This window comes from Schistocerca gregaria, chromosome 7, assembly GCF_023897955.1.
Source record: "Schistocerca gregaria isolate iqSchGreg1 chromosome 7, iqSchGreg1.2, whole genome shotgun sequence".
Classification (NCBI taxonomy): domain Eukaryota; kingdom Metazoa; phylum Arthropoda; class Insecta; order Orthoptera; family Acrididae; genus Schistocerca; species Schistocerca gregaria.
This window is the reverse complement of record NC_064926.1, coordinates 95,079,770-95,104,994: the sequence shown is the minus strand read 5'-3', so window position 1 is coordinate 95,104,994 and position 25,225 is coordinate 95,079,770. Positions and strand designations below refer to the sequence as shown.

General features: G+C 44.0%; 1 protein-coding gene across 1 annotated transcript in view; it reads left to right on the top strand.

Moving 5' to 3' along the window:
• LOC126282180 (UDP-glucosyltransferase 2-like) overlaps positions 1 to 25,225 on the top strand; it is a 164,207-nt gene that overhangs the window by 84,736 nt on the left and 54,246 nt on the right. The window contains exon 4 of the mRNA XM_049981709.1: positions 10,298 to 10,757. Coding sequence (XP_049837666.1) covers positions 10,298 to 10,757 — 460 coding nt within the window. The remainder of the gene's footprint in view (positions 1 to 10,297; positions 10,758 to 25,225) is intronic.

The following is a 25,225-nucleotide window of genomic DNA, read 5'->3' as shown; positions in this document are numbered from 1 at the left end:
GCGTGACTCAGTATAGTTACTAGGTAAGAATTCGAAAGGATACATAACGAAATATGCATTTTTTACTTGAGCATATTTCTATGTATTAACACGTACTTATTACATGTTTATATTGTTCCAAAACAAAAAGGAACCAGCATACTGTACGTACAAAAGACTACTGATGCTTTACAACAGCAGCTCGATGTGGCCTCTGCCAACTTTGTCACAGACACGGTACATTCTGGTACACACTCTCCAACCCAGCTGGTGTCTCTTCAGGTTTTTGAGCAGCGGCCAGAATTGGTGTTAGCAGATCTTCCCCTGTCTATACAGGAGTCTAGTGAATGAAACTTTGCATACGATCCCGCAAGAAGTATTCCCTCGTAATAAAATCCGGAAATAGCGGGGACCACACGTTTGGACCACCTCGGCCTGCCCATGTTTCACCATACCGTCTGTTGCGGTATCTCCTAACCGCAAGTGAGCACTGAGCCGGTGCACCACTATGCCTAAACCATACTCCCTGACGGACATACAGTGTCACAGCTTCCAAGAACGGGTCCAATACGTTTTGTAGGACGATCAAGTACCCACGAGCAATTAGCTTGAGTGGAAGGAGGTTTGGCCCAGTCACACGATCTTCTAGAATACGTGTCCAGACGTCAATAACAAACTGGTGTTCAAATCCCTAAAATGGCATGGCACGAAGGTTTTCGTCTGCCGGGTATGGCTGTTTTGTTATTTCAGAACACCGTCCCTAGTGAACTTACATTTACCTGTGAGCATAATTCGACGTGGAATCAGTGGTGTGTCGACGTAGCGGTGCAGGAACATTGTGCAGTAGGCAACGCGTTGTGGAAGACCGGCTGGACCCATAGTGTGCACCCTTTGTTAATGGTACGGATGTATTTGTTGCTCACACATAATGTCGCAGAGGATACTATGACTGACACCTGTTGCAGGCGCAGTTGTTCCAATACTCGTCGACGAGTTCTCTTCAGTGCGATGCGTACATCTTCAAATGTGGGCGTGTGGCATTGTCGTGGAGCACCGTACTCCTACTTCCTGGCGGTGAAGGTGCCTGTTTGTCGCATCCGCAGCGTAACTTTGGCAAAAAGTTTGTGAGATGGCGTGCTAGGTTTTACATCTACATCTACATTTATACTCCGCAAGCCACCCAACGGTGTGTGGCGGAGAGCACTTTATTTGCCACTGTCATTACCTCCCTTTTCTGTTCCAGCGGGAAGAACGACTGTCTGAAAGCCTCCGTGCGCGGTAGAATCTCTCTAACTTTACATTCGCGATCTCCTCGGGAGGTATAAGTAGGTGGAAGCAATATATTCGATACCTCATTCAGAAACGCACGCTCTCGAAACCTGGTGAGCAAGCTACACCGCGATGCAGAGCGCCTCTCTTGCAGAGTCTGCCATTTGAGTTTGCTAAACATCTCCGTAACGCTATCACGGTTACCAAATAACCCTGTGACGAAACGCGCCGCTATTCTTTGGATCTTCTCTATCTCCTCCGTCAACCCGATCTGGTACGGCTCCCACACGGATGAGCAATACTCAAGTATAGGTCGAAGGAGTGTTTTGTAAGCCACCTCCTTTGTTGATGGACTACATTTTCTAAGGACTCTCCCAATGAATCTCAACCTGGTACCCGCCTTACCAACAATTAATTTTATATAATCATTCCACTTCAAATCGTTCCGCACGCATACTCCCAGATATTTTACAGAAGTAACTGCTACCAGTGTTTGTTCCGCTATCATATAATCATACAATAAAGGATCCTTCTTTCTATGTATTCGCAATACATTACATTTGTCTATGTTAAGGGTCAGTTGCCACTCCCTGCACCAAGTGCGTATCCACTGCAGATCTCAATACATTACATTTGTCTATGTTAAGGGTCAGTTGCCACTCCCTGCACCAAGTGCGTATCCACTGCAGATCTTCCTGCATTTTTCTGCAATTTTCTAATGCTACAACTTCTCTGTATATTACAGCATCATCCGCGAAAAGCCGCATGGAACTTCCGACACTATCTAGCTTTATCATCCAAAGTTAGTAGTTCTATCCTAACATTTATTCTATAAACATATGTTACAACCTTGTTAATAATTACAGAACCATACTTATTTCCAAAAAACTTAAATTCATCAGTTATGTCATAATGCTGGAGTGTTGAAAAATTCTTAGCCTTCTCGTCATGCTTCTCAATAGCCGCCATTTTGCCATACTCAGACATAACTCCATCAGTTTGCGTAAATTCTGTACGCCATCTACACATACGACCGAATATAGGCCTAGTTAGATTCGTCCGTAGCCGTATCCAACGCCTCGGGCGTGCAGCGCGAAACTTCCGGTAAATCCACATCCGACGATATACAGACAATTTCCTGTGGGGTTTCCACGTTCGACATGTCCGACGCATCGAAATACTCCTTAAATGAACGACAATAAACAATATGAGAATCTGCATGTACGACCTCCAACCGAGAAATTAATGCTTCATCTCCAGTACTAAACTCATTCGATACAAATGTGACCAAGCCACAGTGTTTAATAACCATTCCAGGTTTATTTTTAACATTAACAGTAACTGGCCGAACTTCGACAATACGCTTCAAAATAGACGGATACTGCCGCCGTCTGGACCACTCAAATTCTTCAGGAACAATAACATTATGTACACGCGAATCGTGCTCATCAAATCCGAATTCGGAACAAAAGGGCACATACACGCGCTGCTTTCTCGACAAAATCTTTTCAATCAATGTCGACTTGCTAATATTTGTATCGCCAAATAAGTACAACTGTTTTTTACGAACCTCCGTGGACCGAAAACGTCCGTAATACAGTCCACTAGCAGCTCTTCCGTTACGTCGAACTTCGCCACACGCAAGGAGCATGTTTGAGTATTCCGACAACGTGTCCCGAGGCATGTTTACTTTATCGGAGACGCACAGACATCGAATACGTCTCACAGAAAGGCATTCATTAACTGGTCTAATGTACTCGCAGTACGTGCCATCCTGTCTACCCTATTGCATACCAATAAAAACAACTCTGGGACTTTTCTCATTCTCTTTATCTCTGAACTGAAACCGTCGCAGAACGGAAACGTACATTCCCGGACATGCGTTCCTAAAAATGTTATGTACTCATTCCCCTCTACAGGTCCTAAAATTTTGTAATGGGAATTTCCCAACACCCTGTACAGGCTGAAACGAAATAAATTCTGCCAGGGGTCGGAATTGGATACTGAAATGAATTCAGTGGCACTGAAGACTAAGGACTCTCATGGTTATGATGGAGTGTCTAGTAGAATATTAAAGTACTGTGCTGCACATATTAGCCCTGTATTTAGCCATACATGTAATTGTTCCTTTAGGAATAGTCAGTTTCCTGAACGATTAAAGTACTCAGTAGTAAATAATAAGGGAGAAAGGGACAATGTAGACAATTTTATACCCATTACCGTGCCATCTGTGTTTGCTATATTACTGAAAAGGCTGCGTGTATACGGATAATTGATCATTTTATATCACACGATTTGCTGTCAGATGTACAGTTCGGCTTTAGAAGTCGTTTAACAACTGAAAATGCTATATTCCCTTTCCTCTGTGAGGTACTGGATGGTTTAAAGAAAAGGCTTCGAACGCTAGGTATATCTTTTGATTTAACTAAGCGTTTGATTGCGTGATCACAAAATATTGCTCCAGAAGTTGGACCATTACAGAATACGGGGAGTAGCTCACAACTGGTTCACCTCTTACTTTAACAACCGACAGCAAAAGGTCATTATTCACAAAGTTGATAATTGCTGTGACGCGGGATCTGAATGGGGTACGGTCAAGTGGGCGGTGCCCCAGGGATCAGTGTTGGGGCCACTCCTGTTCCTTATTTATATAAATGACATGCTCCCTGGTATTAAGGGTAACTTTAAAGTATTTATGTTTGCTGATGACACTAGCTTAGCAGTAAAGGATGTTGTGTGCGACATTGGATCGGTTTGTAATAGTGTAGTTCATCACATAAATTCGTGGCTTGTAGAAAATAAACTAACGCTATATCACAGTACGACTCAGTTTTTTACAGGTTCTAACACACAATTCAACAAAATCTGACGTTTTAATTTCACAGAACGGGCATATGATTAGCGAAACTGAACAGTTCAAATTTCTAGGTGTTTACATAGATAGCAAACTGTCGTGGAAAGCCCACGCTCAGGATCATTTGTAATATTCGAATGGTATCTGAAGTGAGTGATCTTCGACACGAAAATTAGAATATTTTTCTTATTTTCATTCCCTTATGTCGTATGGTATTATATTTTTAGGTATATCTTCCCATTCTAAAGGGATATTTTTGACTCGGAAACGGGCTGTTCGGGTAATAAGTGGTGTAATTTGACGAACCTCTTGTCGACCCCTGTTCACGAGTCTGGGTATTCTGACATTGGCCTCTCAATATATATATATATATTCCTTACTGTCATTTCTTGTAAACAATATTAGTTTATTCCCAAGAATAAGCAGCTTTCACTCGGTTAATACTCGGCAAAAATCAAACCTGCAGTTGGATCAGACTTCCTTAACTCTTGTGCAGATATTTGTGCAGTGTACTGCTGCACCCATTTTCAATAAGCTACCACTAGATTTCAAAAATCTTAGCAGTGATCCACTCGCTTTCAAATCGAAACTGAAGAGTTTCTTCATGGGTGACTCCTTCTATTCTGTCGAGATCCCTTGAAAAATTAAGATGATTCTTGTTGTATTGTTGATTGCGTTTACTTGAAGCTATTACTTGACTTCTTCGGGTTCATAAGGGTTTTACTTCTATCTGTTATTGCTTTTGGGTGGTAATTTCATGTACTGACACGTTCCATGACTTCTCAACTTGGTCCTACGGAACTTGACGTTTAAACGAAATAAAAATAAAACATGTAAAAATTTGTGACGGAACGGGACTCAAACCCCCAATATCCCACTTTACGCGACCTGTCGGCTTAACTGCTTCGGCAATCAGAGTACACTTTCCGTCCGACCCAAGTTACAACCCTGCCGCACACTAGTTAACATAACGCTCCGTCTCCAACATAATCATTGCTTGCCTCATCATACTGGATTCCCGGGAGAGTTCAGACAGAGAATGCATCTGCACTGAAATGAACTTAATGGCCATCACACATATTCATATATTTGTGGTGTCTGTCCTATCGGACATGTCCGAAAGAACAGACAGATACATGTACAAATATATATGCAATGACTGGGTCATGAGGTCAAGAGACCGTTTCATAAATCAGAGCAACCACCGACGTGGCTTCACAAGTGATATGACGCATGAGGCTGGGTGGCTTGGCGTGTTTGTGATTCGAGATCTCGAAACGGGATACCAGTTTCAGAGTCTGTAGCAGCAACATACAAGGTAGTTGAGATTTAATGGATGTTTACGGTAGCGTATGTGACACTGTGTATTCTGTCATTTCGGCAGCATAGTGCAGAGCACTCTGTTGAGAACTCGCATCAAAACTCAGGAAACCAACAGGGACTTACAAGTAAGCCGGCCGGAGTGGCCGAGCGGTTCTAGGCGCTACAGTCTGGAACCGCGCAACCGCTACGGTCGCAGGTTCGAATCCTGCCTAGGGCATCGATGTGTGTGACGTCCTTAAGTTAGTTATGTTTAAGTAGATCTAAGTTCTAGGGGACTGGTAACCTCAGACGTTAAGTCCCCTAGTGCTCAGAGCCATTTGAACCATTTTAACAAGTAATGCTGCTGAGTCGAGAAAACGACTCTGTAGTTTTTTTTTCTTAGCCCACGTGCAGCAATATCTTGGTAGAACAACGTGTAGCTAAGTATCAAAAAGATCTGGTACTATAAAACATCCTGCAAATCGGTGAGAAAAATTGGAGATATGTTTTATAGAAAACTTTATTAAACATTTCCGTTTAGTTCTATATTCTCTTCCATAAGAAAACTAAACAGAATTTAAATTCCTGTATCCCTCTGTGACATATGACGTGCGTGACACATTGCCTAGCCCGTTCCTGTTGCTGTAATCAGCGGTGCTTTGATAGCAGGTACATGGCTGTTTCTCCACAGGGATAGGGGAAATAATACCGAACTCAGGATCGCCTCTCATTTTAGTGGGTACAGAGAAAATCAAACAACCGAAACTAAAAAAAAGAGTTCAAATGTGTGTGAATTCTTAAGGGACCAAACTGCTGAGGTCATCGGTCCCTAGACTTGCACACTACTTAAAGTAACTTAGATCGCCCGGTCAGCCGTGCCGTCTAACGCACTGCTTTCCGGGCGGGAAGGCGTGCCGGTTCCTGGCACGAATCCGCCCGGTGGATTAGTATCGAGATCCGGAGTGCCGGCCAGTCTGTGGATGGTTTTTAAGGCAATTTTCCATCTGCCTCGGCGAATGCGGGCTGGTTCCCTTATTCCGCTCCAGTTACTCTATGTCGGCGATTTCTGCGCAAATACTTTCTCCGCGTACGCGTACACCATAATTACTCTATCACGCAAACATTGGGGTTACACTCGTCTGGTGTGAGACGCTCCCAAGGGGGTCCACTGGTGGCCGAACCGCACAATAACCCTGGGTTCGATGTGGGGCGGCGGTGGGGTGGGTGGACTGCTGTGGCCTGTTTTGGGGTTGTGTACCACTGCGTAATACAGTGGAGACGAAGCCTCTCCGTCGTTTCTAGGTTCTTAGTTCCATACAATACAACACAGTAGCTTAAAGCAACTTATGCTAAGGACAACACACACATCCATACCTGAGGGAGGACTCGAGACTCCGGCGGGAGGGGCAGTGCGATCCGTGACACTGCGCCTTAAACCGATCGGCAACTCGGCGTAGCAACATTAAAACATTCGTAAACTGTAAGTACAACAGACGTGGCGCTTGAAAAAAGTGGAGCACGAAGCATTCATATGGCACTGACGTGGTATACCATAATGACTCAGTTCGATTCAGTCTGGTAGGTGCTTGACTCCAGTAGACTGTGTTTGTTGCATCTGAAGTTGCAAGCGTACCTTGTGCGACATCAGATCGCTTGTCACGTCATTCCACGTCCTATCCAATTACAGAGCCGTGTGTGTTATGGAGGCTCTAGTGTGGAGAAGCTGGCAGTGTTTGTCTTCTATATCACTAACACATGACTGGTGTCTTTTTGCTAGAAGTTCCAATCTTTTAGGATGTAGAGCCCTATTTATATGTTTCTCAGGGATGTTTAAACTACTGAGTCTATATAGCCACTGATCAAGTACCAGGAGACGAAAATTTAAGTACACATGTGAACATTTTATGTTAGGCTTTACCAGGATCGTTATTGATATCGAATGAAACAACAAGTTTAGTGTTACCAGTCACTGTTTATTTATATCTGCGACACGTTTCCAAAGTTTAAAGCTGAATCGTATGGTAGATTTATATGTGTTAAGCGGGTAGGACGTCAAAAGGACCGACTTGGAGCAGGAGAGGTACCACAGGACATTTTAATTTCCATTGTCTATACTTTTCGAAATAAACTCGTAAAACTTTCTCAGCATAGCGAGGAAGGATTCAGGATTCACACTCATAGCAGTGGAAATTAAAAAAAGGAACAAAATAACTTTTTTTACATGTGAAATTTTATCATTTTTGTACTTACTATTGGCTGCATTTGTCGCTATAGGTACTTTTCTTCATATGTAAGAGAGATTCTTCGATGAATTTTGCACAGTCTACAAACCGTACTTAACGGTCTATAAAACTCTACAATTTTCCAAACCTATTAAAAACTGTTGTAAAAATTGAGATAATTAACTATAAAATTTGAGTTTCTTGTAAACATGGAGTTTAAAATGTTACAGCTCATTCATTTTCTTTACATAAATTCCAGAGTTCCATAAACCTGTTAGTACGGTTCATCGAAGAATCTCTCTTACTTAAGAAGAAAAGTGTACATATAGCAACGAATGCAGCCAATAGTAAGTGAAAAGTGATGAAATTTCAAATGTAAAAAAAAATTATTTTGTTATGTTTTTGAACTCCACTGCTATGAATGTGAATCCTGAATCCTTCTTGGTCATGCTGACAGTTTTATGAATTTACTTCGAAAAGTATAGACAGTGGAAATTAAAATGTCCTGTGTCTCCTCTCCTGTTCCTAGTCGAGTCCTACCCTCCTTAATACGGCGTGTGTGTGTGTGTGTGTGTGTGTGTGTGTGTGTGTGTGTGTGTGTGTGTGTGTGTGTGTGTTTGTTGTATTACCATTTTGGAGTAACTTGCAGTCTCTCCTGTGATCACAGGTTCCTTTTTCTGTCGTCACACATCACATGTGAACTGTCATATTTGATGATGGAGGTTTAAACTTTCGAAACACGTTGTATATTGTCGTATCGGCCGCCGCACAGCAGCCGTCAACTCGGCGCGGCGTGCTACGACACGCGCGGCACACAGCGAGGCGCCGCACACGATGTCAACGACTGGCGCCAGTGAACGCGTCGTCGCGGGGTTAGCGGCAGCGCACACACCACTGTCGATACGGATTACCCTGGCGGCGCTGCCCTCGCCAACAGAGTGAGCAACCGTATAAGGGCGCCATCTACCAACACTCTGATTGGCCGGACCTCCGGATTTAAGCGAGCTCCCTGAGCCCGTTTAACCAGTTCAATCTTCGCCGGTGACTGTGTTACTACCCGGCTGCTGGATTCACGACCACCGAACCGTACTGTGGCCTCCCTCGCTGGAAACTTGCGACGCGTCGGTATCGACTCGTTGGCAGTGGTTTGGACTAGTATTCTTTACTAGTGACTGGTTTTCTCCTTGGCGCTACAGCCAGCGAAGTGTTGTGTAGTCGACATTAAGTTTTGTTTGAGTGACAGAAGGTCAAATAAATTTCGTTAACACGGAATATTTGTTGTGTTATAGTGAGGACATGTTGTTGTTGTTGTTGTTGTTGTCTTCAGTCCGGAGACTCGTTTGATGCAGCTCTCCATGCTACTCTATCCTGTGCAATCTTCTTCATCTCCCAGTACCTACTGCAACCTACATCCTTCTGAATCTGCTTAGTGTATTCATCCATTGGCCTCCCTCTACGATTTTTACCCTCCACGCTGCCCTCCAATACTAAATTCGTGATCCCTTGATGCTTCAGAACATGTCCTACCAAACGATCCCTTCTTCTAGCCAAGGTGTGCCACAAACTTCTCTTCTCCCCAATCCTATTCAGTACTTCCTCATTAGTTATGTGATCTACCCATCTAATCTTCAGCATTCTTCTGTAGCACCACATTTCGAAAGCTTCTATTCTCTTCTTGTCTAAACTATTTATCGTCCATGTTTCACTTCTATACATGGCTACACTCCATACATATACTTTCAGAAAAGACTTCCTGACACTTGAATCTACACTCGATGTTAGCAAATTTCTCTTCTTCAGAAACGCTTTCCTTGCCATTGCCAGTCTACATTTTATATCTTCTCTACTGCGGCCATCATCAGTTATTTTGCTCCCCAAATAGCAAAACTCCTTTACTACTTTAAGTGTCTCACTTCCTAATCTAATTCCATCAGCATCACTCGACTTAATTCGACTACATTCCATTATCCTCGTTTTGCCTTTGTTGATGTTCATCTTATATCCTCTTTTAAAGACACTGTCCATTCCGTTCAACTGCTCTTCCAAGTCCTTTGCTGTCTCTGACAGAATTACAATGTCATCTGCGAACCTCAAAGTTTTTATTTCTTCTCCATGGATTTTAATACGTACTCCGAATTTTTCTTTTGTTTCCTTCACTGCTTGCTCAATATACAGACTGAATAACATCGGGGAGAGGCTACAACCCTGTCTCACTCCCTTCCCAACCACTGCTTCCCTTTCATGTCTCTTGACTCTTATACCTGCCATCTGGTTCTGTACAAATTGTAAATAGCCTTTCGCTCCCTGTATTTTACCCCTGCCACCTTTATAATTTGAAAGAGAGTATTCCAGTCAACATTGTCAAAAGCTTTCTCTAAGTCTACAAATGCTGGAAACATAGGTTTGCCCTTCCTTAATCTAGCTTCTAAGATAAGTCGTAGGGTCACATAACACAACATATATATAAAGAACTGGTAACAGTAAACTTGTTGTTTCATTCCATACAGAAACATGCATTAGACCATTGACTAATGGCTACATAGCAAAATTCGCCAGGGGTTAAACAGGAATCTAGCCACTCAGAATGTACGCCCCATTGGACGTAAATGTTTTCCTGTTTGTCCTCCTGACTTTCCGACTGCCCACACGGCACTGCCGTTCCGCTGTGCAGCAAAAAGCACGAGTTCGACCTGGTGGTGATGGAGCGGCTGCCGTATCAGTGCTTCTACGGGCTGCTGCACAGCGCCGGCTACCCCCCGCTGGTGGGCATCCTCACGCTGCCCGCCATGGTGCCGGCCTATTACACCATCGGCAACCCGACCAACCCCGCCTACCTGACAGACATCTTCGTCAGGTACTCGGACCACATGAGCTTCTGGGAGAGGCTCTGCAACACCCTCTTCCACGTGCGCTTCCTGCACTACTGGTTCCACACCGTGCTGCCGGAGCATGAGGCCCTCATGAGGAAGTACCTGGGCCCTGAACCCAAGTCTGTGTACGAGGTGGAGCGCAACTTCAGCATGATCCTGATGACTGTCCACTTCAGCGGAGACTACCCCCGGCCCCATCTGCCAAGCATCGTCGAAGTCACTGGACTGCACGTCTCCAACAAAACCAAGCCGCTACCAAAGGTAAGTTGTGAGGCTAGTTTTCACACCGAGAATCGTAACTTCCTTAACAGAATTGAAAACATGTAGAGGTATGCAGAATAACGAAAATGCTAAAGTACGCAGCATTGCAACGAATTTTCAGATTTTGAGATATGCTAGTCGGCTGGAGTGGCCGTGCGGTTCTAGGCGCTACAGTCTGGAGCCGCGTGACCGCTACAGTCGCAGGTTCGAATCCTGCCTTGGGCATGGATGTGTGTGATGTCCTTAAGTTAGTTAGGATTAAGTAGTTCTAAGTTCTAGGAGACTGATGACCACAGCAGTTAAGTCCCATAGCGCTCAGAGCCATTTGAACCATTTTTTTTTTTTTTAGATATGCTCACTGAATGATTCAATGTCCCGTTACCGTACTTATATACACGGAATGGGTGCAGGCAACAGCGCATCTGATACGCTGTAGTTCTTAGTACAGGGCTTGCCTGCGTGCATCCTCGATACTGTTATGCCAAATACACAGTAGACTGTTACGCTGGCCGAGAGACACGCCAAACACTTGTATCATCGTCAGTATACAGTGGCAACGGAAATGAGCGTATGGCGTTGTTGGCCTCGAGGTTCCATCCGGGGAAGTTCGGCCGCCGCACGCAAGACTTGTTGCAGTCGACACCACATTGGGCGACTTCTGTGCCGGTGATGAGGATGAAATGCTGATGAGACAACACAACACTCAGTCTACGGGCGGGAAAAATCTCCAACCCGGCCGAGAATCGAACCGAGGTCCGCTTCCACGGGAGGAAAGAGAGTTAACACCCAGCTAAGCAGGCGGACATACAGTGGCAATAAGGGGCTCATAATGAAATCCACCCACAAAGGAGGTATGCTATAAAACTACGTTCCACCAGTACTTGAAAATTATTTGTAGGTCTGGAGGTCGTATTAGATACCTGCGGATTAAGTAAGTGGCACACAAAGCACCATTCGCCACACGCCGTACTGTAGCTTGCGGAGTATACACTGAAGCGCCAAAGGAACTGGTATAGGCTCGCGTATTCAAACAGTCAGAATACGGTGCAACGGTCGATAACGCCGATGTAAGACAACAAGTCTCTGGCGGAGTTGTTAGATCGGTTACTGCTGCTACAATGACAGCTTATCAATATTTAAGTGAGTCTGAACGTGGTGTTATAGTCGGCGCACGAGCGATCGGACACAGCATCTCCGAGGTAGCGATGAAGTGGTGATTTTCCCGTACGGCCACTTCACGAGTGTACAGTGAATATCAGGAATCCGGTGAAACATCAAACCTCCGACAACGTTGCGGTCGGAAAACGACCCTTCAAGAACGGGACCAACGACGACTGAAGAGAATCGTTCAACGTGACAGAAGTGCAACCGTCCGCAAATTGCTGCAGATTTCAGTGCTGCGCCATCAACTAGCGTCAGTGTTGGAACCATTCAACGACAGACTGGCCCCAGAAACACTCTTCCGAGTGTAAACACTTCCGCTGGTCAAATGGTTCAAATGCCTCTGAGCACTATGGGACTCAACTGCTGTGGTCATCAGTCCCCTAGAACTTAGAACTACTTAAACCTAACTAACCTAAGGACATCACACACATCCATCCCCGAGGCAGGATTCGAACCTGCGACCGTAGCAGTCGCACGGTTCCGGACTGCGCGCCTAGAACCGCGAGACCACAGCGGCCGGCTCCGCTGGTCACCAAACTCCCCAGACGTGGACATTATTGAGCATATTTGGAATGACTTGCCTTCAGAGGAGATCTCTTCCCCCTCGTACTTACTTAAGGATTTGTGGACAGCCCTGCAGGATTCATGGTGTCTGTTCCCTCCAGCACTGCTTCATACATTAGTCCATGCCACGTCGTGTTGCGGCACTTCTACGCGCTCGACAGGGTCCTATACGATATTATGCAGGTGTAGCAGTTTCTTTTGTATCTTCACTGTAAATGACTCAGTGTTATACAGTTATATAGACTCGGACAATATGTTGCAGGTAAGTGTTTAGACTCCCCTACTTGCAGTGCACTCCAGTAAATGTTGCAAAGATTAAACGTTTGTAATGGCGATGACTGTTAAGGGGAATACGTGTTTTTAACTTGTCGCATATATAAAATTCTGGTTCTTAAAATAGTGGAGTCCAACGATGTTGAAGTGTATATTTTAAGCAGTCTTTGTTTCAAATGTGAAAAGTAAACTTCTAGTGCACAGAGTCTGTTGGCAATTCTACTTTACAATACTTCATAACATTTTAGACGTCTTCAAGATCGTAGTGACTTTTCTTCATTAAATGTGTGATACATAGTAATTAAATGTAGTCTTGCACTCATATAGTGTAATGACACTTCCAGTCTTTCCTAGTAGTTTGGTCAAACAAAGACCAGCGAACCATTCTACATCATGGCAACGTCAAAGAAATATTCTTCATCCCTTATTACCACGTAGTAATCACATGATATTCTAGTACTAATTTGAGTCAGTTGCATAAAAGTCAGTATTTGTACGAATGTCGATAAATTACTTAAATTATTGTTTCCACTTGTCACGGTGCGCCGCGCGGGATTAGCCGAGCGGTCAGGGAAGCTGCCGTCATGGACTGTGCGCCTGGTCCCGGCGGAGGTTCGAGTCCTGGCTCGGGCATGGATGTGTGTGTGTTTGTCCTTAAGACAATTTAGGTTAAGTAGTGTCTAAGCTTAGGGACTGATGACCTTCGCAGTTAAGTCCCGTAAGATTTCTCACACATTTGAACATTTGTTTGCCACTCTGCTTCAACGGTGTTTCATGTCATTATAAGCAGATAAACTGATGAGTGCTACTGATGTTTCGGACGTTCCAACTTGAATTATTTGACTAAAGATACTTGTAAATCTTGTTCAAGCACTGCGCGCGCACACACACACACACTTGTGCATTTACAGTAGTTTGGTGTTTTGAGAGGCATAGTCATGCAGAAAACTTTCCTTCAACAGAATAAAAATATGTCACAGTAATTCAGGAAATTAATATGATTTTGTGCTTCTCACAAATAGGAAGCAAAGCTAAAGTGAGCCCAGTCTGCATTGTTGCAAGATTTATTTGAGATGGCTGTTCCTGGAGTCTCCCTCCTCTCCTTGGGGGAGGGGGATGGGATAGATGTGCTGATGTCACCACCCTTACTGCCCCCCCTCCTCCACTTCCCCCTCCCCTTTACCACTTCCCACTCCCCATAACAACTTGGGAACTGATGGGAAAAACATGCACTCTGTGGTCAGCTGCTGAAGAGGAAGGATGTGAAAAACTGTCTTTATTGATTAACTTTATTTTTGGAGATGGTATCCTGCTGCTGGCTGGTGCTACAGCTGCTTCCCTTCCCCCATTTATGAAGTGGGGAAAAAACGCTGAAGGCACTGTCATTATTTTCAGTGGAGAATGTGTTCGATTGACGTGATATTGGTGTTGGCCAGAGAGGAGATAAATAAGTGTATTAGATGTACACTCCTGGAAATTGAAATAAGAACACCGTGAATTCATTGTCCCAGAAAGGGGAAACTTTATTGACACATTCCTGATATCAGATACATCACATGATCACACTGACAGAACCACAGGCACATAGACACAGGCAACAGGGCATTCACAATGTCGGCACTAGTACAGTGTATATCCATCCACCTTTCGCAGCAATGCAGGCTGCTATTCTCCCATGGAGACGATCGTAGAGATGCTGGATGTAGTCCTGTGGAACGGCTTGCCATGCCATTTCCACCTGGCGCCTCAGTTGGACCAGAGTTCGTGCTGGACGTGCACACCGCGTGAGACGACGCTTCATCCAGTCCCAAACATGCTCAATGGGGGACAGATCCGGAGATCTTGCTGGCCAGGGTAGTTGACTTACACCTTCTAGAGCACGTTGGGTGGCACGGGATACACGCGGACGTGCATTGTCCTGTTGGAACAGCAAGTTCCCTTGCCGGTCTAGGAATGGTAGAACGATGGGTTCGATGACGGTTTGGATGTACCGTGCACTATTCAGTGTCCCCTCGACGATCACCAGAGGTGTACGGCCAGTGTAGGAGATCGCTCCACACACCATGATGCCGGGTGTTGGCCCTGTGTGCCTCGGTCGTATGCAGTCCTGATAGTGGCGCTCACCTGCACGGCGCCAAACACGCATACGACCATCATTGGCACCAAGGCAGAAGCGACTCTCATCGCTGAAGACGACACGTCTCCATTCGTCCCTCCATTCACGTCTGTCGCGACACCACTGGAGGCGGGCTGCACGATGTTGGGGCGTGAGCGGAAGACGGCCTAACGGTGTGCGGGACCGTAGCCCAGCTTCATGGAGACGGTTGCGAATGGTCCTCGCCGATACCCCAGGAGCAACAGTGTCCCTAATTTGCTGGGAAGTGGCGGTGCGGTCCCCTACGGCACTGCGTAGGATCCTACGGTCTTGGAGTGCATCCGTGCGTCACTGCGGTCCGGTCCCAGGTCGACGGGCACGTGCACCTTCCGCCGACTATTGGCGACAACATCGATGTACTGTGGACACCTCACGTCCCACGTGTTGAGCAATTCGGCGGTACGTCCACCCGGCCTCCCGCATGCCCACTATACGCCCTCGCTCAAAGTCCGTCAACTGCACATACCGTTCACGTCCACGCTGTCGCGGCATGCTACCAGTGTTAAAGACTGCGATGGAGCTCCGTATGCCACGGCAAACTGGCTGACACTAACGGCGGCGGTGCACAAATGCTGCGCAGCTAGCGCCATTCGTCGGCCAACGCCGCGGTTCCTGGTGTGTCCGCTGTGCCGTGCGTGTGATCATTGCTTGTACAGCCCTCTCGCAGTGTCCGGAGCAAGTATGGTGGGTCTGACACACCGGTGTCAATGTGTTCTTTTTTCCATTTCCAGGAGTGTATGTATAAAGCTGAGGACTGCATCCATAACGTCCTACGTGAGGAATGAAAGGTGATATGGATGAGTGTAGGGGCAGTATCTTACTGCATTTAATAGTGATGCAGCAGGCTGGACTGAAGTTGGATTTTGCAATTCATGGAGCCTACTGTTTTTTGAAATGAATGGTCAGTCCACTGCGCAGGAGACAGTTTCATCCTTTTTCACTACGCCACACTGAATGAATCAGTAGGGTATGTAGAGTATGGGGCTCGAGTGAGGACACCTGAAACGGTGTATCTTCCTCTTTTCAGTCGTGTGTGTGTGTGTGTGTGTGTGTGTGTGTGTGTGTGTGTGTTCACCTCCACAATAACACTCGAAATTGGTGGGAAACTGTACTACAGCTAATGCAGGAGGAATTGCGTACTACCAATCTAAAAGTGTATAGCTGCTGGAGAAACTTGTACACAGATGCATGGTAAGAAGGGATAGGGCAGAAAAGTATCACTGAGGTGGAGGAAGGCCAATACACGCTACGACAACTGACGGAAAATGCTTCACAGCTGTAATTACACAAAGAAATTGACGTGATAAAACCACCTCTCATAAACAACACATGCAATGGAAATTGTGGAAAATCGCTGTAATAACACAATTACCACAAAAACGGACCCAAGAGGAGATCGTCAGGAGAGATAGGAGACGACTGAACGTGTATTCGAGGTCGGTCTGCTGTCAGTAATATACTATTTCCAGCCAGCAGAAATCACAGATGGACAAACGAGAACGGAAAGCTTCCTGCAAGCTGTTTAACATATCTCTTGTAAAGAGTGGCTATTACGTATGAAGAATTGAAGGGTCAACAGCGGCGTGCTTTCAAAAATCCTGGATGTGCTGACACTGTCTGAAAGTGGTCCTCAGCTAACTGAAGTCTGTCTCATGTAGGTTAAGCTATGAAACAATACACCTATGTAAATGAGACAGACACACATCTGTACACAGTCGTCTCACTGTGCGCCGATCCACCCGATTTCCCCCGACAAGAGGGGTAGCCACACTCTCCAATCTCCACAGCTGCATGTGGTTACAAATCACATCGGTCGCGTTTATTCAACCGTTTATTCAACTTTTTCATGTGAACTGGCCAAAGACTGTCTGGTAGAGGTTTCTGACTCCCAGCTGTGTGTGTATGTGTATGTGTGTGTATGTGTATGTGTATGTGTATATATGTGTGTGTGTGTGTGTGTGTGTGTGTGTGTGTGTGTGTGTGTGTGTGTGTGTTCTCTCATATACTGTGGAAGGATGAGGCATTCTGCTCACCTCACACAACGTTGTCTTTATCTCTGTTATTTTGTAACCTGCGCCTAAGTAAAATGCTCTAGGTACATCCGTGAGTGGTTAAAACCTGAATAGCCACACACACAGCCATGAGGGATATTGGTGTTGAAACAGAGGCATGCAGGCTGTACAGGCAGTGAAGGAATAGATGATGGAGGAAAATTGCACAGGTCACAAGCTCCTCAAGGCGTAACGCACTGTGTGTCTACCTAGTTGCCATTCTTAACAGCTCAGCTGCCTCATTTATTTAAAAAAATTGCTGCATGAATATTAGCATCGAGTATTCTCCAGGTGTGATTCTTATGGCTGCTACAACAAATACTGTACCGACAGACCTCACCTCAACTCGTGTACTGGGTGCACTTGAATACTGTGGCTACAATAGTGCAAACAGCGGATATAGTAATAACATCAGTGAGATATCCAGGTAAGTAAGTGTAAACTCACTCTCGTGGTATGAACTTATGCTTGCTATAATGAATATTGAACCGAAAACATTGAATCTTGCATCGAATATATATTACAATATAAATACGTAACACCATCCAACATCCCTTAAACACACATTCATCGAACAAGTTCAACACACTACGATCAGTAGAAAACTTTGCCAATGCTTGTAGGACCAAACAGCAACATAATAACCGGGCTGGATAGAGGTGTTATTCTTGTGAATGGTACCAATGCGTCTTAGGAGGAGAGAGACCTAATCCTCTTATAAGCGAGCAACTATTAAAAAAAACACTATCAATGAGTATGTTACACTACGGGTACATGGCGGACTTGCTTGTATAGGAAAACGAAGCACTGTAATAATATAGCACAACTATTGAAAAAGATTCCTTTTACGAGAACTGTCTTCACCTTGGTGTGTGCATATAAACAAAGCAGCTTAGAACCAGTGATACCTCCCCTCCTACCCTCCCTCCGTCTCCTCGCCCTGTAGGTAGGGATATTGTTTTCCCAGGTGTGTTCTGACATGTCGCTGATGGTACACAAAGAGGTACATCCACCGCAGGTGCCCTGCTTTGCTGAGTATAGGGTCGACAAGGATATTCCGTTTCAGGTTTGCTGAAATCGAACGTATATCTAGGTAGTGCCGACAAGGAAAAAGAGCGAAATATTATTTATCGTGGATGGGGAATAAAACTCTCTGGAAGAAGAATGGCCAACAGCAGGCTTCGGCCCTTGGCTGCGTCTTGTAGTGGGAAGAGACAGCTTCGGGGGCTGCACTCGCCAGAGGGTCTAACGCCGTGACCAGCGGCTTCTGAGTTCGCTGCAGGCGGTCATTATTCAAATACGCAGTCGCCGACTGCTCCCCTAGCCTCTGAGTAGCCAAAATTAGTGTCTGTGTAAGTCTTGTAAAGAAATTATGGCTGTGGGTGTTACATACATTTCAGATGCCCAAATATCAATACAGGACAGCAACTTTCACGTTATCTATTTACATGTCTCAGGGGAGGGGGTGTTGGGGGGAAAAAGAGCACAGTTAGTTTTACATCTGATTGCAAGCTACAACTTGCATTACTCCTTCTCAGTGTTTTGTAACATCCAACTGAGTAATACTATGAACTCGGTCTGCAACACTGTTGTCGACGCCAGACGTGCAAACTGCCGATGTCGGAGCTCTATAATGCCCCTGATACATGTATTAACCTATCACATCTCTCATGTACATGTCTAGTGCGTATAAAATCTGTAACACATCCCAAATGCATCGAAAACTTCTATTGTTTTGGTGTGGAAACTACTTATCACTGCAGACTAGCTTTGTTATTTCAGAACATCCATTTGTGTAAAACTGAGAACCCTAATCTCCGAGAACGTTCAATCTACCGAAACATCTGTGCTATAAACTGTTGTGACACCACGCGGATTGGCCATGCGGTGGGCGCAATGTCACGGATTGCCCGGCTCCTCCTGCCGGAGGTTCCGAGTCCCCCCACGGGCATGCGTGTGTGTACTGTTTTTAGGGTAACTTAGTTTAAGTTAGTTTATGTAGTGTGCAAGTTTAGGGACGGATAACCTGAGCAGTTTGGTCACTTAGAAATTCACACTCATTTGAAAATTTTGTTCTGTGACGGAAATTTTCAGAGGAACAGTTGTATCTAACGCTGAGCTGACGTACCTCTTATAAGCGACCAGCCATAAGAAAGAAAAAAATCGTGATAATAAAGCAGTCAGTCATGAGAAAAGATGCAACCGATTTCTTTCAGTTTGGTGAGCAAACTGGTATACTTGAGAGCGTTCCTCATCTACAAGATCAGTGTGTTTGGATGTCTTGTAAATAAATTGTCATGCACACGAGTATTACATGAATTTCACATGCGTGAAATATCAGTACACAACAGTATCTTTCACGCTGTCTGATCGCATGTCGAAAAAAAAAAAAAACACAGCCATATTTACGTTCAACAGCAAGCTACAATTCGTGTTTTTGTCTCCCGTCGTTATTTTGTAACATACGACGGAGTAAAATTACGAACTGTAAAAACATCGCTAATACCAGCAGAGAACTCGAAAAGATTTTCGAGGGAATCTCTCTTTGGTGATATATCGAAAACAAATACCGTCTACATGTTGACACTGAACATATTTGGCGACCCCTTAAATATAAACGAATTGATCCACTGGAGCAGGCGGGCAGTGATCGAAGTCACCTCCACAGTTTTGTTGCCTGCACTGAAAAAAAAAAAACGCGCTCCACAGATTGTCACACTAGAGGATTCCTGTGTTGTAGATATCAAAGCAGTTTCATACATTGTTTTTGCTGTAACAGATCCAAGTGGTGTAAGACTGCAGCTTTATACAACGCCATATATTCTCTTTTCGTATCACAACATAGAGATCAAAATCTTGTGCTAAACTGGCATCAACACGTTTCGATCCATTGGCTCTCCTAGAAAGCTGGACATCTCATGGTATAAGGTTTGCTGCTCCCATTATACACATGGATTGGTGGAAATGGAGGACAGAGGTGATGTTTCTTATCGACAAAAATGTGGAAGACATCTAATATATAGAGGTTGGAAGAGTTTGCAGCTTTGTGAAGCGTCTTCAAACAGCTCTGCAAAGGTGATGACCTCTACATGTTCCACAGTAATGGGATAGCAGATATCTCGTTGTCCCATTTTCGAAGAGACAAAGACCACTGATTTCTCATATTGCTGCTAGGTACATGCTAAACGTCGAATCGGTCTGTGTGTGTGATCCTAAAGATGTACGTATACCGAAAAGTGAGACATCATCCCAAAAGTGTTTCAGTGTCCTACGTGTTGATCAGGATGAAGCCCAAATCTTTAGCCATTTTGTGTTTCATTTTTATGCTTCATAATGCATACCTGCATGTGGAACAAGGTCATTTTGCTGGACTGATACCTGTAGAACACAGATAGTATGCACCATCAGTTGTCAGTTGCAGCAGTGGAGGAATGCAATAATTCTCATATACCCAGGTGAACCTGTAGGTACCCTCATTTTTGCTGTATTTTCCTCATTTATACGAATTTTCCATTAAGTTCACCAGGTACTCCATATTTTCAACGCAGTTTACCCAATTACTCCAGCTCCAAACCACTGTTTTCGACGACTTGTCTCACTGCGTTGATTCCGTGATGCTCTTAACTAGTGACATTGCAGCATTGTTCTCAATTTTTGTACCACTGGCAAACCATCTCTCCATTACTAACGTGTGAGAGATGTTGATGAAATAATACAAGGAGCAAATATCTCTCACACGAACTGCTAAACGTCGAATCGTTTTGTATATGTGGTCCTAAAGATGTGGGTATACCGAAAAGTGAGACATCATCCCAAAAGTGTTTGTGCTTGCAAACCTATAACGGTGTCTTCAGTGGCTTTCTTGGATTCGTGCGACCCACAAATGTCACTCAGGACTACCCCAGAATCTTTGGACACACTCAACATTACTAAAGCACTCTGTGCCTTTCAGGGTGCATTCATTTTCATGACTTACAGTGTGTAACAGCATGTGGAGGGAGCTCTTAGTAAGATAGCAGACGTCTTCTTAGGTAGTACTGCTCATACATAGGGAATTGACACCGTGCCTCTATAATGCACCCTCCTTCCAATATTAAGATGTATATATGTACCATCATGCCACTTCCCCCACCCCCAAACAAGCAGTTGTACTGATTTCGCCCAGTATTGTAACACGTGCCCAGTTTCCATTACTGTTTACTGTAAATGCTAATAGTGCCTTTCTTGCAACCACATTTCGCCATACGTGATGTTTAAAACCAAATGTAAACCCTGCTCACACATCTGCAGTTGCATGTTCTTCAGTTACACTTGTCTTCACCATATGTCCCAGTTCTCGTTTCATTTTTTCTCCAGATTTCTTTTCTGTATACATAGCACATTAAATGTACTAAGATGGGTATTTTTCTTAATAGGGAGCAGTTTATGTCTGTTAGATACATTGGTTCCTCTCCTTAATACTTGTGGGATGAATGTTCTTTGTGAGAACCAGATCTAAATTGGTAATATTAGTATTCGACTGTATGGCAGAGAACACTGTCCTGGACGGGGGGGGGGGGGGGGGGGGATGTAGTTCACCTGCTTTAAATAAGGCTCCTGTGTTACACATGTATCGTCTTTGTTATAGCCGGTGTAACATATCCCCACATAGTTTACTGGTGAGTAAATGAAATTAAATACAGACACAGCATAATTAGTAAGATTTTCTCAGTTTTAAGTGTTGGGAGGTAGACATTGCATCAAAACGCTCCTGTACTGCACAAAAATGTCCACCAAAATAGATCCAAACTGCAATAAACTTTTTTCTGAAAGTACAGCATCCATCATCACAACTCTCACCTCCTCCACCACTATGATAACCCAATTTATAGTGACTTGGATTTTTTCTAGTTCAGGTGACAAAACTTTAAACATACATGAAATGTATTCTCAGTCGCAAATTATGGTCATGCATAAGTTGTATAATGGAAAGACGACAATGAAAATCTGTGCCAGAGAATGACTAGAACACAGCTTTCCTGCGTATTGCGGGCGTTTGCCCTACCGTTAGGCTATCCAAACACAACACACAGCCAGACTCAAATTTTAATATGCCACCAACTGTGTATCTACAACTTGTACTCATACATCTGTAACGCATATTCCTGTACAGGTGAAACATTTTGCTTATAAGTCGCTTGCCCGGTGTCAGCAATAAATACGACATTGCAGTATCTGTGTTATTTTGAATTACGATGCAATGTTCCTTTGGAGATGGGTGTATGTGCAAAGGTAAAGTGCAATATCATAAACCTTACACTCGTCTTCAATATGTCAATGGAATCAACTTCAATCACAGATCTATATACGTAGCATGGTAGGTAAAATCCCAAGCAATTATTCTGTGAACTGACGCATTACCACAACATTCTAAGTATAAATGCAGATATCCAGGAAGAACATTGATCTTGTGATATGTTTCCACATACTTGCAATACTTATCCACACACATATATGAGTTTTGAATATCCATTTAAGTACAAGCGAGAGCTCTGATCTCCAAAAACATTCAGTCCACTAAAACATGATAATAAAGAAATTATGATAAAGAAATTAGTCACGAGAACATATACAGCCGATTTCTCTCAGTTTGAAGGACAAATCATCATGATTTAGACGTTTCTCACGTTCAAAATCAGTGTAAGTGGAAGCCCTGTACATAAATTGTCATGCTCGTGGGCTCGTGGGTGTAACATGTGTTTCAAGTGCATGAAATATCACTATGGAACAGTATCCTCACGCTATCTATCCACATGGCCGAAAAAAACAGTCATTTTCCCCCAGCTTGCATACCTACCTCTCTCTCTCTCCCCCCCCCCCTCCCTCCCTCCCCCTCCTCCCTCGTTATTTTGTGACATCCAAAAATTAATAAAACTATGAACTATAAAAATGAAATGTAATCTCAGTCGCAAATTATGGTGAAGCATAAGTTGTGTAATGGATAGACGACAATGAAAATCTGTGCCAGAGAATGACTCGAACACAGCTTTCCTGCGTATTGCGAGCGTTTGCCCTACCGTTAGGCTATTCAAACACAACACACAGCTAGACTCAGATTTTCATATGCCACCAACCATGTGTCTATAACCTGTGTTCATACATCTGTAACGCATATTCCTGTACAGGTGAAACATTTTGCTTATAAGTCGCTTGCCCGGTGTCAGCAATAAATACGACATTGCAGTATCTGTGTTATTTTGAATTACGATGCAATGTTCCTTTGGAGATGGGTGTAAGTGCAAAGGTAAAGTGCAATATCATAAACTTTACACTATAAATGCAGATATCCAGGAAGAACATTGATCTTGTGATATGTTTCCCCATATTTCCAATACTTATCCACACATATATATATATATATATATATATATCCTGCTTACCAGATGTGACTTGCTGTTTCTGTCTAATCAGATACATAACCACCAACGCAGTAATAATAATCTACGAGGTACCACAAAAACACACATGCACATAATGGATTACTGCGGTGATGTGGTTTGTTGACTTTATTCTGTTGCAGACACAGTCATTGCATAGCGCAGCTACGCCGTTTTGTGTGTTGGATCCCCCAGCTGGGATCCCCCTCACCCTCTCTCCCTCACTCCACTAACACGTGAGCCATCATTGTCGTCAGCAGCAGTGGTTCTTGGAACATCAAACCTAAAGTAAAAAGATCTGCCTTTTGGACAAAACCTCATATAACACGTGGGGTTGATCTATACTAAATATTATCAATGAATAATCATACTGATGGATCCACCCCAGCCATTACCCCAGAGTGTGGATGGGTAGATGCAACTCAGTAATTATTTCCAAACGCATAACACTAGTGGATCCACCTTCTGGGCAATGTCTCCCATCATATGTGGGGTGGATCAGTACTGAATATTATCCATGAATTATTATGCAGACAGATCCACTCCAGCCAATACCCTGGACTACACACGGTTCGATCGGCCTGATAAAACGTATATGAACACATAATTATACTGGCAGATCCACCTTTGGATGGTATCTCAGTATTCATCCACAAACTGCAGGCACCGCTGCCGCCGCTGCCACAGACGAAGCCTCATTGTCAGTGGGGTGAGGGAGAGAAGGTGTGGGAGGTGCCAGCATGGGGATCCAACACACAAAATAGCGTAACTCTTGCTCTGCAATGTGTGTATTAAAAACAGAATAATGCCAACACAGTACCTCACAAAGTTTTTGCAATACTTTGTAAATACCATGACTGGGTTGGGGAAGATGTATCAGAAACAGCAAGCCACATCCCATAAGCAAAAAAGTGTATATACATACGGATAAATATCGAAAGTATGGAAAGAGTCACAAAATCATTAAAATTCTGTTATGACATGTTCTTGCTGGATATCTGTATTTATACTTCGAGTGTAGTGTGAAAGATCCAGTTCACAGAATAACCGCTAGGGGTTTTACCTATCACGCTACATGTACGGGTCTGTGATTGAACTCATTTCTATAGATGTAACGACGACCTGTGGAAAGTTGTGTCACATGTACAAAAGAACAGCCAAGTCAGTAGGGGGATTTCTTGTGGTGATGGTAGAGGAGCTGATAGTTATGTTGGATGCTGTAGTTTTGGAGACAGTTTAAAGCTGTTTGGATGTCTTTAGGTAGGCATTTTGATGTGGTTTGGGACCGGTTTTAAACAATCTCAAACACTAATGACCGTAAAAAGCTTATAAGCTTATAAATTCGGCTCTGACTTCAGTCAATTATCCATCTGAAAACTACGTGGGATTTCATAATCACATGTTATGGGGGGAGTGTGGGGAGGGGTTTGGAAGTGGACTAATAGTACATGTATACGTCTTAATAGAGGAAGGAGAGTGCGTTGTAGAGATGTGGTATCAAGACGAAATTGCCATATTCTCTACACATGGGCAGTACTACCTAATATCGGACCATGAGTGCAGTCATACCAAGAGCTCTACCCCACATTCGATTACGCATTGTAAGACATAGAAATGAATTCACCCTGAAATATATAGAGTATTGGAGAAATACTGACGGTGTCCAAAGATTCTGGTGTCAGGATAAGCATTTCCGGTCGTCCTGAGTGACATTAAGTGCCGAATCCTTCCAAGAAAGCCACTAAAGTCGCCACTGAAGGATTACAACCACAAGTACGTTTGGGGTGGGGTCTGACTTTCTGATATTCACACATGTTGTATTATTTCAGTCAACACCGCATTAGT